The 15,270-nt window shown below is 43.8% G+C and overlaps 1 protein-coding gene across 1 annotated transcript in view; it reads left to right on the top strand.

The window, feature by feature from the left end:
- LOC130255581 (cytochrome P450 20A1) overlaps positions 1–15,270 on the top strand; it is a 15,568-nt gene extending 298 nt beyond the window's left edge. Inside the window, exons 2-13 of the mRNA XM_056496462.1 lie at positions 426–475; positions 561–727; positions 5,645–5,790; positions 6,433–6,600; positions 7,292–7,370; positions 8,997–9,112; positions 9,527–9,581; positions 10,995–11,115; positions 11,944–12,055; positions 12,813–12,877; positions 14,666–14,755; positions 14,917–15,270. Coding sequence (XP_056352437.1) covers positions 426–475; positions 561–727; positions 5,645–5,790; positions 6,433–6,600; positions 7,292–7,370; positions 8,997–9,112; positions 9,527–9,581; positions 10,995–11,115; positions 11,944–12,055; positions 12,813–12,877; positions 14,666–14,755; positions 14,917–15,067 — 1,320 coding nt within the window. The 3' untranslated portion in view covers positions 15,068–15,270. The remainder of the gene's footprint in view (positions 1–425; positions 476–560; positions 728–5,644; positions 5,791–6,432; positions 6,601–7,291; positions 7,371–8,996; positions 9,113–9,526; positions 9,582–10,994; positions 11,116–11,943; positions 12,056–12,812; positions 12,878–14,665; positions 14,756–14,916) is intronic.

The raw sequence follows: 15,270 nt of genomic DNA, 5'->3' as shown, positions 1-15,270 counted from the left end.
CCTGCAGAGAAGCTGCCGGGCAGGGCGTTCCGGGCAGCGCAGCCCCGGCACTCCTCCTGCTTTACGTGTCCGGGAGTGAGTCCCGCTTGCCAGAGGCGCGGTCTGCTCGCCTTGCATTTTTGCAGGCCTCCGGGACAAATCTGTGTGTAATCCTACATTGCAAACGTGACCCTTTAAATCTTTATGCAGACATCTTTCATCTAACCAGATGAGTAATCCTGGGTTAGCCAGTGGCACCAGGCACACACTTGAGGTTTATCGGCTTAGCAGGTTTAAAGTGTGCAGATGTAGCATATCCAGCTTCTGTTTCATGTTTATAAGTAGTGTAGTAGTATCGGTGTGGAAAATTCACTTCTGCTGGAAAGTTGTGGGACCTGTATAAAATCTGAAGCTCGTGTAGATTGATGCATTTCCTTTTACTCTAGGCATCTAGGCAAGCATCAGGCATCCCTGGGCTGGCTCCAACTGATGAAAAGTAAGTGGTTTCTGTCTCCACATTCATTCAGTTCAGCATTGGCAGAGGATGCTGTTCATGACCAGATATCCTCTGTGTTTCTCAGGGATGGCAACCTGCCAGATATCATTGTCAGCAGCAGTTTACATGAGTTTCTTGTGAACCTTCATGAGAAATATGGGCCACTGGTCTCCTTCTGGTTTGGAAGACGTCTTGTTGTCAGCCTCGGCTCCATTGATCTCCTGAAACAACATGTTAACCCCAACCGGTTGTGTAAGTGTCTTACTTTGTCTTTGAGGCCATTTGATCTGGCCTCACTGGGCATCAAAGGAAGGGTGTCAAAGGAAGTTGGGGTTTCATTCTACATTGAAAGAAAATGAGACTTTGTAGCTAACATGGTGGTTCAGGTATCACTTTGGTCCTGCTTTCTGGACTTGAGTATCGGTGACCAAGGGTTACTGCTGTTCAGTGGCCATCAAGAAATTGGTACACTTGTGTCTTTTACCATCTCTCTACAGGCAAACGTTCAGGGAAAGCATTGTGCTCATTAGTCACTTGATAGAGCAAGGTTAACATCCTGTAGCTACTTGGCATACGTTTTAAAAGCAGTTTGAAATGCAGTTTAGGAGGGTAAACTTTGCTAAATTAAGTCTGAAAACAGATCTAGTTTATGATAACAGCCTTGTATGGTTCAACATACAAGGAGATTTTACGATCTGTTATTTGGAGAAGTTCTTTTCTTTCATGTTTCTTTTGGTGTGTAGAATTTTGTGGTGAAAACGTTTAGTGATCTTCCAGTCTTGGAAGTGGTGCTGGTAGCTGAGTCTTAGTCATGGCAGAGTACGTTAATTTATGGCCTAAGCCTCTTAGGTGGGCATTTTGCTTCCTAAGGTTATCACACTCAATAAGTTAACTCAGTTGATGTTTGGATTTAATCTCTTGCTTTCCCAGTTTTTATCTTACAAAGTTGACTGAGTGCTGGGTGCACACCTCTGACCTGATCCTGTAGGCTGTCTTTAGGCATAGGCAGATATCTCAGCTCACTTTATGCTGGGGTCGTGAGGGGTGAGCTTCATATACAGTTGCCTGACAGAATCAAAAAAAGAAATGATGACAATCTGGGAAAGGAGTGGGAGTTAACAAGGATCAGCAAAACACAGTGGATAACGATGACACTCCAGAAGGTGGAAAACCACCCTGAAAGATCTGAATGCTCTCAAGTGTATTTGGGGAAAGTCACTTTCTCAGAGCTCAAAAAAGTGGTGACAGGCCCCTGCACATGCACATTCTGAAATGTGCTGAATTTGGGAGGATCTGTGTATTGGAGAAAGAGAAATACAGTACCTGGACTTCAGTACAGGAAATTAGGTGACCCAGGCAGCTACAGACTAGCCTAATATCCTGCTATGCCAAGGGCTAAACATATTTTTTTAAGGATGTGGGATAAATGGGAAATGCGTGTTGCACTTTGATAATTATATTTTTAGACAAGGAAAGTGATAAAACTGTTTATGTCAGGGATTTAGTTCAGAATTTGGTTGAATGCTGATAAATAGTGGTACTTGAAAGGGGGATCAAGACTGGATTCTCTTGGAATAATGAGATGCAGTGTTGGGGGCATGAAATACTCCTTATGTTAGTGTCCTACCCTGATGGCATTATTCTGGAGCCCTTTGTTGGCACATGGCAGCACAGTGAGGTGGATATCCCTGAGGGCTGGGATAGCAGAAACAGGAGGAGAAAAAATGGGCTGCGTGAATTGCCTGTGGGATGACATGACCATGGAAAAAAAAGGATACATTGAGTCATGGATTTTCTGTAAAGAGGGGACTTTTGCACAAAATGAGCATGAGTCAGACCTGGAGTCCTGTGTGTGGCTCTGACCTCTATACTCAGGCATGATTATGAATAAAGCAAGTGTGAATAAAGGCTGTCAGTGCTCTCAGAGAAGTGGGGAGCCTGTCGTGCAGGGGAGGCCAGGGAAGGTGTGTTCAGCCCAGCTGAAGAAAGAACTTATGAGAACATCCTCATAAAGGCAACAAACCTGAGAAGGAGGGTTCTTACGATCTCAGAGCTGGAAGAGCAGCATTAGTTGTATCACTGCTTTCCTTTTAGCACTGATGCTTGCCAGAAGTGCTCAAACTTTATTAGAGTTGAGGAATCTTATAGGCTGTATTTCTTGAAGCATTGGGGTATAATCAGTAGTAGCTGAGTAGCTGTAGCAAAGCTCTTCCTGAACCCTTTCTTGGTGAGTTGGATTAGGGGTTGTAGTAGGTCTCAGCCACGAACTGGCTCTGGGCAGCTTGAAGTTTTATTGGAGATGTGGTCTCGCCCTTTTCTCTACTGTCACACAGTGCTGTGGGACAGGAGTCAGCCCACAGCGGACTGCATTGTATCCAGCTCCTGTCTCTTCAGCCCCCCTTGAAAACCCATGCCATGTTACTCTGGGGTGCCTGAGGCCACCATCCGTCTTCATGGATACCTGACATTTGGTTTCCAAGGCTGAGGTACAGGGTTTGGCTCCAAGTATCATACAAAGGTTCCTCTCATCTCGTATGTTTGTCACAGGTATGGCCAAACTTCTTGGAGACTAAGAGAGGTGCAGATAATGCATTTCTCATCAAAGCCTTGAAGCTGGACTAATTGGATTCATAATTATAAACATTTTCAGTGCCAGGAGACTCTTTTTCCTTAGGCTTCAAGCAGTGTTTGAAATTGGTATGTTTTCATGGCTTCTTAAAGCTTGCTTGAGATTAATTTGCAAGGAGAATTCAAAGGAAGTAAAACTTTGCAGCTGGTACTGGTGATTCCCCTGAGTGGCTCTGGGGAAGCAGTTCAGGCCTACAAATGATGTGGATGTAAAGAGGGTGGACTAATGCAGAATTGCCAGGAGCAGAGAGTTCAGAGACCAACTTGGAAAACTTGCCTGAGTTGATGGTGCGTTTTGGATTGGGGCAATGAACCTGAAGCATCTCCAGCAATGCTGGAGATGGAGCTATGGGTCCTGACCTGTCTGAACAGGAGTTCATTGCTGTTCTGTAAGCATTTTACTGTGCAGTTCAGAGGTCCTTTCTATCTCTGATGTTCAGTTCTGCTCGATTTCAGTTAGATCTTTTCTCTGTATTTACTTGCAGTGGTGTCCAGGACAGCACTCTGAGGTTTTTGGGATGGGGAGATTTCCTCATAAGTGAAAAGAACAGTCAAAATTTTGATATGTGTTATTAGGAGGGCTGAAAATGTAACCCTGGAGATGTTTTCAAGATGAGGACAAAGGATGAAGTCTGTGCAAGTGCTGGCAGAGAAGAGCTTTCTCCAGAGGCAGTTCGTGCCTTGTGGAGTCACTAGCCTCCCACAGCTGTGCAGAAATAGCCCCTTCCCAAACAGCACGAGGCAGAGCCAGCCCTCAGAAAAAAGGGCAGCCAGGGCTCTGCAGCCCTGAGTGCACAACACTGAGTGTGCATCGGTGGTGTGGGATTGCCAGTTTAGTCTAGGGACATTGGGAGAAGAAACCCAGAGCCCATGGCTAATCCAGCAGATTTCTTTCATGTGCAGCAGGAAACTTTGCAGTTTCAGCAGGTGTTGCTTCTAAGCATCCTCTACCCTCTCTAGATGCCTCTGCTTGCTGGATTTTCTGTGTGGGCTTTACCACCTGCCATGTGTCTTCCTGGCTACCCAATATTGTGCCTGGCTGTGCCAGTGCCAGTCAGCAGGGATCTGTGGCATGAATAGCAGCTCCATGACAAAGTACCTTGGAGGAGGAATTGTCAGCAGCAGCTAGAGGCACATAACAGCCTGCGCCACGTGGAGAGCTGCAGGTACCATCTGCTCTGCCAAAAGACACATGCTCCTGCTCCTTGTCATTCAAAGTGGGAAAGAGGGTGAGATGCAGAGCTTAAAAACATTGGAAGGGAAAAGATGTGAGAGAAAAACATTTGGGAAAGACTAACATATTCATGCCTCTGGCCTCGTTAGCTCTTTTATGTCTTTAGGTAGTAAGTCCTCTGCAGGTGGGAGTTTTCTAAGTTTGCCTGATACTGTAATGAGGCCCCAGTCTCTGTGGGGAATCCTGCATAAATCCACAGCTGGTAAAGTCATATGTGTCTAGCCCAGCCTTGATGTTTTCTGATGTCTCAGAGGTTTCAGTCTCCATCTGGGAGAAATAACAGACTGTGATAAAAAGTGACAATATCCTTCTTGATAACCCTGATTGCTGCTTCTAAATAGTTTCTTAAAGACTCTGCCAGTTCCACAAGACATGCTAAAAGGTTTACAGAAAGGCAAAAACATATGCCATGCTGTATTGCACAGTTTTGCATTGACACCTAATATCCTTCAGCAGATTTATTAAGTAGAGGTCCTTGGTGATGAAATTCAGAGTTAAAAATCTCACTGAAATGAGTCACAGATAGGGAAGTGATGTGGTGTTGTCTAGCTTGTGCACTGATGCAAGGGTCTGTGTGGAAGAATCGAAGACGGAAAGAAGGTGATTAGCAGTAGAAAGCTTGCTGTAGCTTAGTGGGGTGTGGTTTTCTGTAGGAGATTCAGAGCTTCTGTGCTGGAGGCAGCTGTGGCAGACAGGTAGGTGCTAGTTTGGGAAGAGCACCTCAGCAGGGAGCTCAGTGCACACAAGGGAAATCATGCAGGAGCAGTAGGGTGTCAAACAGGGGTTGCTGGGTCTGTGATGCAAGGGAAGGAGTGCTGAGAGCAGCCTCTGGCTAAGTCCGTCATGTGAGCTGGTATGTCCTGAGTGCATAGCCATGTTCAGGGCAGGAGGGCACACCAGATGTGAAGGGGAATGTGCTGAAGAGACTGCAGGTCAGGCTGGAGGACAAGGGCAAGGACCCTGCCACACTCACTCTTGCCACCAAGTCAGTGGCACAACCAGCTGGGAACTGGCAAATGGGGAGCAAGCTCTGAAGGCATCTTTACTAAAGAGTTACTTGCTAGAGCCAGCAGGCACACTCTGTAGGGGGAGCTGATCACAGGGTGGCAGCCCCAGAAAAAAGATTTCATGAGGTACCAGCCCACACTGAGCAAGAGAAACTTGGCACCCGAAAGAGACTATTATAGGGGAAGGAGCCACAGCTTGCTCACTGCCCAGAAGTAGCAGTACCTGATTAAACAGGCTGCTGTTTTCATCAGCCCTGTGTAGTGTGACTTGTGAATGGTGTTTCTTCTATTTGCTTTCAGTGGATCCCTTTGAGACAATGCTGAAATCCCTCTTGAGGTACCAGTCCAGCCTGAATGGGGATACAGGAGAGAGCCACATGAGAAGAAAACTGTATGAGAACAGTGTGACCAAGTCCTTGCAAAGTAACTTTGCTCTCATCCAGAAGGTAACTGCCTTTGTAGAGCAGAGAAGCCCTCTGTAGCTCACAGGGGAAGGTTTAGTGAGAGTGGTCACTAGGATAAAGGACCTGCACTCAAATTAGTGCTGAAGCTATAAGCATCTGAGATAACAAACAGCCTCCGCCTTTCAGGCTGTGAATATTTGCATTCTATTAGCTCCGGTGGGTTGTGGGAAGGGCTGAGCTTGCTTAATTTTTATGCCAAGATACCAGATGCAGTTAAAAATACTGGAGCACCTGGATTCCAGATCTATTTCCCAGGACAGGAGCAAGGAACCAGCTTTTGGGGCCATAAAGAGGTGATGTTGATTTAGTCCAGCAGATAGAATATAATCTGTTTTCCTATTCTGGAGCTGTCAGTATTAAAGGATTAAAAGTTTCTTTTGTTACAGAGGGAACAAGAGAGGAGGGTAGGGTTGCCTTGTTGGGGGAGAGCCTGAAAAGAAGCAGAAGATTGGAGGCTAAAATGTTACTATTTTACAATGGAAAGAAACCTGGAAAGAGTTTAGCATTATTCCATAGCCATGAAAATGCGGTCTGCCTTAGGAAATGGGTGGGAATGTGTCCAGAGTGTGTTTGGTAAATAGACTGCTGGTGTTACTGCTAACTAATGGTTCATTCCCTCTCAAGCTGTCAGAAGAGCTGCTGGCCAAATGGCTGTCTCTCCCTGAGGCACAACATGTGCCACTCTGCCAGCACATGCTGGGCTTTGCCATGAAGTCTGTCACGCAGACAGCTATGGGCAGCAGCTTTGAAGATGACCGGGAAGTCATCCGATTCCGCAGGCACCATGATGCAGTAAGTGTCCCAAGAACCAGGATATCTCCTGTTAAATTTTTCCAAACCAAAACCACAGAGCTTGTATCTGTACAGTTAAATACAAGCTACTGCTGAGTCTTTAAAGTACGAGCTTGAGGGCTCTGCCTCACTTGTCCCAAGCTGAAACTGTTAGAAAGATCCTACTGCTGATCCTGCTGTCATTAGTCTAAGATGTTTCTAAAGGATCCATGAGGATCAGGAACTCAGATCCAGTGGCATGGTCAGTGGGAGGTCTTTGGTAACTAAGTCAGTTAAACTCTGTTGGGACTGCCAGTGGAACTTCTCCTTTTCACAGATCTTCTGAAGTCTCTGTGGCATTGTGGAGAAAGGAAAATCTGAGGAGGTCTCAAGCTGTATCCACATGTGGGGATGTTAAATATGCTGGTCATAGGGTGGGAAAGAAACAGTTCCACCTTCCTTTTAAGATTCCCATACCTGTTCCCCTATAGTTGTAATTACAGTTGTTTCATTTCAGCTTAATTCCAGCTATCACAGACATAGTTATGTCTGAAATGGGATGTGGTGTCCTAAAGAGAAGACCATTCCATATTGACAAGAAGTCTTAATTTTATTTGGTGTTTTCATTTTCCTCAGTAGGGAAGAATAGAATAGTCCCAGCAGTCTTAGCCTATGGTGAGTGATGGTGCTGTTCTCTCTGTCCTTCTTCCAGATCTGGTCAGAGATTGGAAAAGGTTTTTTGGATGGGTCTCTTGACAAAAACATGACTAGGAAGAAGCACTACGAAAGCGGTAGGTTTCTCCCAAAATTATAGTTTTCCTCCCACTCTGATTAACACTTAGGAGTTAGCTAGCCTGTGAAAGCAGTTCATGTGCCCAGTTGTCTTGGCTTTTCTTCAGAGTCGCTCATCATACCATAAGCTACTAGGTGCATTGTACTTGCTCTCACATTAGTGGCTTTGGAGTTGAGTGGCAAGCTGCCTTTATGTGAGAAGTTGTAGGACTAGAACTCTAGTTCCAGGTCTAGTTCTGGGGTCTGTCTAGTCTGGAGAGTGATAGAGGGGAAGAGTCAGGGTGTGCTTTTTCCCTTCCTGTTCTGTTCCCTAGTGTCCATTTTTGACCTCTCTTGGAGGCAAGCAGCTGTGCTAGATGAGGACAGATGGAGCCCCTGGATTTGGCCTGTATGGGCATTCAAATGATGCACAATCTGGGGCCTGTACTGCCAGACAGTCACTCACAGACTGGAAGACACCAGTACAGAGGTGCTGCTTTGTTGCATACACCATCAGATAGCCTCTGATAACATGATAACATGATTTTCAGGTCTGTTATAGTCACACTTCTGTTTCTCATATATTTTACAGTAAATTATTTTAATTTTGGGTTGTCTTACCTTTTTTGTTCTTAATGATTAAACCATTTCAGTATTGATAGATAAGATGCTAAATTAAAGTAAATTGTATCTGGAACTAAAGTTTTGCTTGTAAATCCTCCAAACCCAGTGTTTCCTTCTTTATACTTCTGGTTCTGTGGGTTTCAGAGCCTGAGGACAACTTCTGCCCCATTAAAATGGGTTCCTCCTGTGGTCAGTCTCTTCCTGAGGTGTAGTATGATAATGCATGAGGACACAATTTCATAAACTCCAGACAGTGAGCCTTGGTGTTTGAGTCTTGCTGGCCTTCCTACACAGAGAGGAGGAAGGAAAGTAATTCTAAGACAAAGGAACTGAACTGGGCCTTGATAAATGGAGTTTCAGACCCAAATTCTGCTCCATATTTCTTGGATAATCCTCAGTAGGTCATTTAAACCAGACAGGCAATGGGGTTTAGGTCCCAGCTCCCCCTGGTTCCCACAGCAGTCACCAGGAGTTAGGCACTCACATATCTTCAAATATGTGGACTCTGTGCCAGAACCCTCCCATGCTTCCCCCCATTCCTCTGTCTGTCTCTGCAGACTCTTTCTTTAGCACAGAGCCATCCTCTTGCACTGTGCCTGTAGAAGCCCTGGCCAAAGGGGCTCCCTCAGTCCTGGTGCTGTAGTAATTGTAACTGTGCAGGTCAGGTAACCAGAGTTATGTGGCTTATACATGTTTTCATGGGGGCTGATGAAAAACATTCTCTGATGGTTGAACAGCATTATTTGTCTTCCCCTTATGTGATTTCAGCTCACAGAGTACACCTTGCTTATACTTCCAAGGATGGCTTTTTATAGGCAACCTGTGTTATTTGGTTCCTGCATTTTCAGCTAAATTTGGGATACTGCCTTCCAAATTGACAGTAACATGTAACAGAGACTGCTTCTGTAAGTGAGCCCAGCAGGGACAGCTGGTCTGAAAATCTGCTTGGGGAGATGGATTTGCTTCTCTGCAGCACCAGGATGACCAGGTTTTAAAATAAACATTTCTTTTTTCTTCCAAAGCTCTGGTGGAGATGGAATCCATCATAAGGAAGGTTACAAAGGAGCGCCGAGGCAGATCATTCAACAGGCATGTCTTTATAGACACCTTGCTGCAGGGGAGCCTGAGTGACCAGCAGGTCTGTGCAGCTGTTACCTCCTTACATAGTAATGGAGTTTTGCCAGATGGGCAATTCATTATATTGTAGCCTTTGATTAATATAAGTTTTTGCATCTTAGCTTAGGTTCTTTGCCAAAGCAGGGCTTCTAGTTCATTTTTTTGACTTCTACCATGTTTGATTGCATTAGACTTTGGAAGATTTCCTTGCCATTGCTTCATAGCTATTTTTATAAACCAGAAGTATGTTAATATTAAGCGTGTCTTATGCAATTCCAGTGGAAGTTCTACAGAGAGTTCAGTTTATGTCTTCTCGATGTATTTCCTGCTCTCTGCACTAAGGGGATTTAATGTGCTGGAGTGGAGAGTGAGCCACATCTTTTTTCTCTTTACAGTCTTACGAACTTCATTCTTTGAAGTAGATTTTCTTTTCCAGATTCTGGAAGATACAATGATTTTCTCTTTGGCAGGATGTGTAATCACTGCTAACTGTAAGTACAGTAACTGTATGTAACTTCCCATCCTTACACTCAGCTGCCAAAAACTGTGTGTGATGACATGACACTTAGCCATGGCTAATAAAAAATTGTATTAATCATTCTCCTGAGCTACAGACATATGGAAGAGCCTAATTTTTACATCAGACTGTTGACAGCCTCACAGTTAGTGAGCTGAACCTAAGCTGTGTTTGACAACATTTCCAGTCTTATGGTGGACCTTAGAATTTCTCCCCATTGCTTTTTGCCTCCATTCTTAACCCCAGATAACTGATGCGAAATTTGATGAAAAAACACCAAAATAAATAAGCCACAAAGATCATGTTGTAAAATAGGTTCGGGCATATAAGAAGACAGTTAAGAGTCCTAGCATCTGTCTGAGTGCTTTGGATTTTTGGAGGATAGGTGTGTTCCATGTATGGAGGACTTTCAGAGAAGCTACTGTATGTAGGGTTTATGCAAACAAGCTCCCAAACAAATAAAAATACAAACTGAAGCTGTGTAAAATACCTTATGATAAAGGAATAATTTATCTGGTGTTGTACCTCAGCCAGTGGGGCTGGGACTCCAAAGAAAACCTCCAGGATGCATCTAGATGTTAAAGAATGTGGGAAGTAAATCAGATAACTATGATAATAATCTCTGCTGAGAATATCCTCTCCAGGTACTCCAGGAAAACTGCAGTTTTAAGGGGCTTGAATCACATGGATTCATGGAATCACAAAATGTTCTGAGTTGAAAGGGGAACACAAGGATCATCAAGTCCAAGATTTGAGATAGTTCTCATGAATAGATGTTTTTGAGAGCTAGAAACATTTCCTTGTAGCTTTAGGGAAACTGCATCCTACACACTTATTTTTTATGCAAGGGTTTTTTTTTTTTACTCTGCTACTGAAGATAATCTCAAGTACCTCAAAAAGTAGATGTAGGGGGACAAGTGCTTGCCAATATCTGCAGAGAGCTCCCTTCAGGAGCCTAGGCACTGGCTGGCTGGAGCACTTGCCTGAGGTGTGCTAGGGAAGACCTCTAAATAAAGGAATTTTCTAAAGCTTTGAACAAACCAACCTATCATTTGCATGGTTGGTGTAGTAGCCCTGATTCCCCAGGGTTTGTTGGGCCGTGTAGTTCCTTTGCCAGAGCTGTGGGCCTGTGTGGTTTAGTGTCTTGCACAGCTCTCTAAGCTCCTCATAGCATCAGAAAAAGAATTTCAGCTTGCAGGGCCTCTTTTTGCAGTTCAGCCTCTCTTCCTACCACTGAATACAGAATAAGCACAGCCTGCTGTGAATAGAGGTCACCTTTTTTTTAGGCCAAAAAGTAATGCTGAAAATACAGGAAGTAAGAAAACTGAGTGCCGTTTGTAAAGGATTGAATTTTCTGGGTCCAGTCTTGTTTTGATTCCTTCCTCAGTGTGTACCTGGGCAGTCTATTTCCTGACAACCTCAGAAGATGTTCAGCAGAATCTCTACAAGGAGATGGACCGTGTTCTGGGAAAGGGACCAATTACACATGAGAAAGTTGAGCAGCTCAGGTGGGTCCTGTAGAGGGAATGCAGAGGGAAGGCTGTGTCATGTGGTGGGGACAGGCATTTCCTGTGGAGTCTGATGTCAAGCCTGCACTAGGCCAGGAGAAGACATCCAAAAGCTACTCACTCCCTTTTTTTCTTTCTGGAAGTGATCAAACCACAGGATGACTTAAAATGCAGAGAGAATCTGCTGGCACTCCCGACACAAGCACCAAGGTGTTCACTTGAGGGTGTCTGTAGGAAACTCTTTAGGTTCATCAGCAGAGGAAAAGCACAGTGCCCTGGTTGCCAGGCCAAAATTTTTGCTCACTGTCTTGTTTGGTTTCTGTCCTAGTTTTCCAGAAGTAGTAGAAGTAATCAGTCATTTTCATGGTTGGATATAGAAATATTTAGAGAGAAAGCATGGACCAATCTTCTTTTCAAAGGCCTGCAGGTAATGATGACTGGTCAACAGTGTGCCTTATGTTTTCTGTATTTGTTGTGTTGGTGCAGCCAGGTGCATTTGGACTAGTGTTAGGGTTTCAGTAAGGGAATATCGAGTGTGTGGTTTTCTTGCTGCTCTTGTATGAGTGAGAGGTTCAGGAAAAGGGCTGGTGTGTTTAGGCATTTTAGCAGATTTAGTTTGGTTTAAAATGTGAAAAAAGAGGGATTCCGATAACCTTCTGTGAAAGCTGTTAATGAGATTTAATGCTTCTTGCAAAGATGTTGGAACTCCGTGCCAGAAAAAAAAGAAGTGCCTCTAAATAGAGCAGTTGACTCTGCTCTGCTCGCTGCCACAAGGACGTGGCAAGCTTCTCTCTGAGAATGACACTAACCAAGGGTTGCTGGTTGCAGGTACTGTCGGCGAGTGCTGTGTGAGACAGTGCGGACAGCAAAGCTCACTCCCATTGCTGCACAGCTGCAGGAGCTGGAGGGCAGAGTCGACCAACATACTGTCCCCAAAGAGGTAGGGCAGTACTGGGAGCACTAGGCCGCTCTCCTTTGCTGTTTCCTCTTCTTCCAGACCAGGGCAGAGGCAGGAAGACCATTTCTTCTGACAGAGTTGAACCTGAGCAGGTGCTCTGTCAGCTGAAAATACAGTTTAGCTCGAAGTTTTTCTGCAGTTCCTCTGTGGGAGAGGCTTTGCAAATTCACGTTCTCTTGCTGAGCAGATTTTCTGCTTCTGGGTCCACCAGGGATGAGTAAGGTTTTGAAGGGGCCTATGGACTCAGTTATGCAGAAAAGAGCATTGTTTCAGGCTTCATCATATCACTCATCATACCACCTTCCCTTCCAGAGAGTAAAGTAGTCCATAGATATATCTCAGCAAGTGTAGAAAGATGGGGTCACACCCTCTGTAACCACCAACAGTTGTAGCATGATTCTTAGAAATTAAAATCCTAACATCTAGGCATGGATTCTGAAAATCTTTAGGTGAATACTGCACAATTGTCTTTTAATCCACCATAATATAATATAATATAATATAATATAATATAATATAATATAATATAATATAATATAATATAATATAATATAATATAATATAATATAATATAATATAATATAATATAATATAATATAATATAATATAATATAATATAATATAATATAATATAATATAATATAATATAATATAATATAATCTTCATCCTGCAGAGCTGTTGAGAGCTGTCTAATTGTGCATTTCCTTCTGCATTGATGTGTTGTTATTCTCTTTGCAGACACTTGTGCTTTATGCTCTTGGTGTGATGCTGCAGGATAGTTCATCTTGGCCATCACCATACAAGTATGTATAATCGACTTTAATTGCAACTAATTCCTTTGCTTGGTTAAATTAGATCTTACAGCACAGCCTTCTGTGCTGCAGGGCCTGCCTTAAGCAGATTCTGGAGATGAAAGGGAGTCTGTAAGAAAATCAGTTTATGAAGGTCTGGGTTTGTTTGTCTTCATGGGCATGGATTTAGAACAATTAAAGTCAGGTTCTTCTGATGTTCCAGTTTGTGTGTGTGTGTGTGCATGTATGTGTTAGGGTTTAGTAAAAACTTTCTTGTGCATATACACAGAGCTTCCCTGGCAAATGCTGGTGACTTCTGTTAAAGGTTTTCTATGAAACAGTGACTTGAATGGCTTTGGAATCACTGCTTGTCATCATGAAACAATGATGCAAGGGAGGAAATGTCAGTCTGTAGTTGTGGGTTTTTAGGGTGAAGGGAAATGCTACCTCGATATTTTGGTCTGTCTGTGAAAACTGAAGTGGATCTAGGCCAGTGTTTTGGAGGTTAAAGAAAAAAATCGCTGTAGCTTCCTGTGGCCTCCAGCTGGCAAATATATAACCTGTATCTGATTTACTTCACTTGGGCTTCAAGAAATGTGGGTCAGTTATTCTGAACAGAGAGAACCGACAGCTGAGATTTAGCAGAAAGAATAGAGCCTTTACAACATCACTTGTCCTCTCCTGCAATCGCACCTTTTAGAAAGGGGTCAGGCATTGATGTGCCAGTCTGCAAGCACCTTGTCAGGGATTGCCTCCCAAGGTAGGTCACAACTGTGTTCAAGTTTGCTGAGGCCCCATGGGACCAACAGTGAGGACTGCTATGAACATTGTGTGTTTGTTTCAGGAAGGCTGGGGTTGAGGTTTAGCTTAAGGTAGATGAAGATTTCCATGACAGAAGTAGGAGACCAGCTCTGTGTGATCCTTTCACCCACCTACTGTACAAAACCACTGTTTCCCCTCCCTGCTTTTTTTGTTAGGTAGCTGCATTTTCTCTCCTATTACAAAATCTGTAATATTCATTTTAATTCAGGGGAGATGTAAGTTTGATGCTGCTTTTCCTAAGTATCAGCACCCACATACCCTTTCACCTTGTTAGAAGCTTGGATTCTTGGATGTTTAAGCAGGGAAATGAAGGCTTGAAGTATTTAGCAGAAAGGTTTAAAAGAACAGTCTTTTGTCCATCAAATTTTATGTTTGGAGGGGGGTTAATATTTGAATTGAATGTTATTTTATTAGTTTCCCTTATTTTAATTCATGCCGGCCCTGGATAATAATTTTCTCCCAGCTCTAATATCCTAAAGCTGGAAACCACTTTTCTCACTTCAATGAGTCACTGGCTTCCCTCCCCCAGCACATACACATACACATACACATACACACACCAGCTGCTTGAAGAGAAGGGTGAGGGGCAAGGAGAAAAGGGAAATATTTTTGGAAGTGAAAAGGGAAGGGACTCAGAGGGGCAGAGAGGGAGAGAGACAGACAAATGAAATTACATGTGCCCTGGAGAGGAATAGGGGGCAGGTAACAGCATCAGCTCAGCTGTGTACTGCACATTAATTCCAGCCCTGTCTCACACTACCTCAGTTTGTCAGCATTTTGACCAAGATGGGACACAGCTGACCAACTGGGAACATTGATGGAATGGATGCACAGTTGCCTTCATACATTTGTGAAGAATGACCCAGAGAGAACAAATTAGTGAGATTCTCTGTTTCATTTCCAGTTTTTTACTTGTGTGTGTGTGTGTGTGTGTGTGTGTGTGTGTGTGTGCGTGCGCATGTTTTTAATCTTTTACAGGTTTGACCCAGACAGATTCAATGAGGAATTAGCCGTGAAAAACCTCTCCTTGCTGGGTTTCTCAGGAAGCCAGGAGTGCCCAGAGTTGAGGTGAGCATAGAGAAGGAGGTCATAGTGAGTCTCTGTGGCAGACAGGAGAGAAGGTGCTTCCAGCACCTTGGTGTTACTGCTGACTGTCCAAGCTGTTGTCCTTTGGCAAATTGACATCATAACGAGGTTTTTATCTTTTTTTCTCCTGATTCTTCCCTCAGGTTTGCCTATATGGTGGCCACAGTTCTGCTGAGTGTCCTGGTAAGGAAACTGTATCTCCACCCAGTGAAAGGACAAGTCATGGAGGCAAAATATGAACTGGTAACCTCACCAAAGGAGGAAGCCTGGATAACGGTGTCTAAGAGAAGCTAAGAGCAAGCAAAACAAGGGGTTAAAAGTGCCAGCAGTGAAATTCTGAGCAAGGGTCTTAATGAGAATCATACTGGCACCATGTTTACTCAGCCAAGGAATTTTATATCCCAGTTTTTTTACCTTCCATATTCTTAACGTCATGTCTATCTTTGGTACTTTCTCTAATTCAACTAGTAGTCATATTAAAGTAGATTTAATCTATA

The sequence above is a fragment of the Oenanthe melanoleuca genome, chromosome 7 (genome assembly GCF_029582105.1).
Source record: "Oenanthe melanoleuca isolate GR-GAL-2019-014 chromosome 7, OMel1.0, whole genome shotgun sequence".
Lineage (NCBI taxonomy): Eukaryota > Metazoa > Chordata > Aves > Passeriformes > Muscicapidae > Oenanthe > Oenanthe melanoleuca.
The sequence above is the reverse complement of the archived record's forward strand: the minus strand, read 5'-3'. Positions and strand labels throughout refer to the sequence as shown.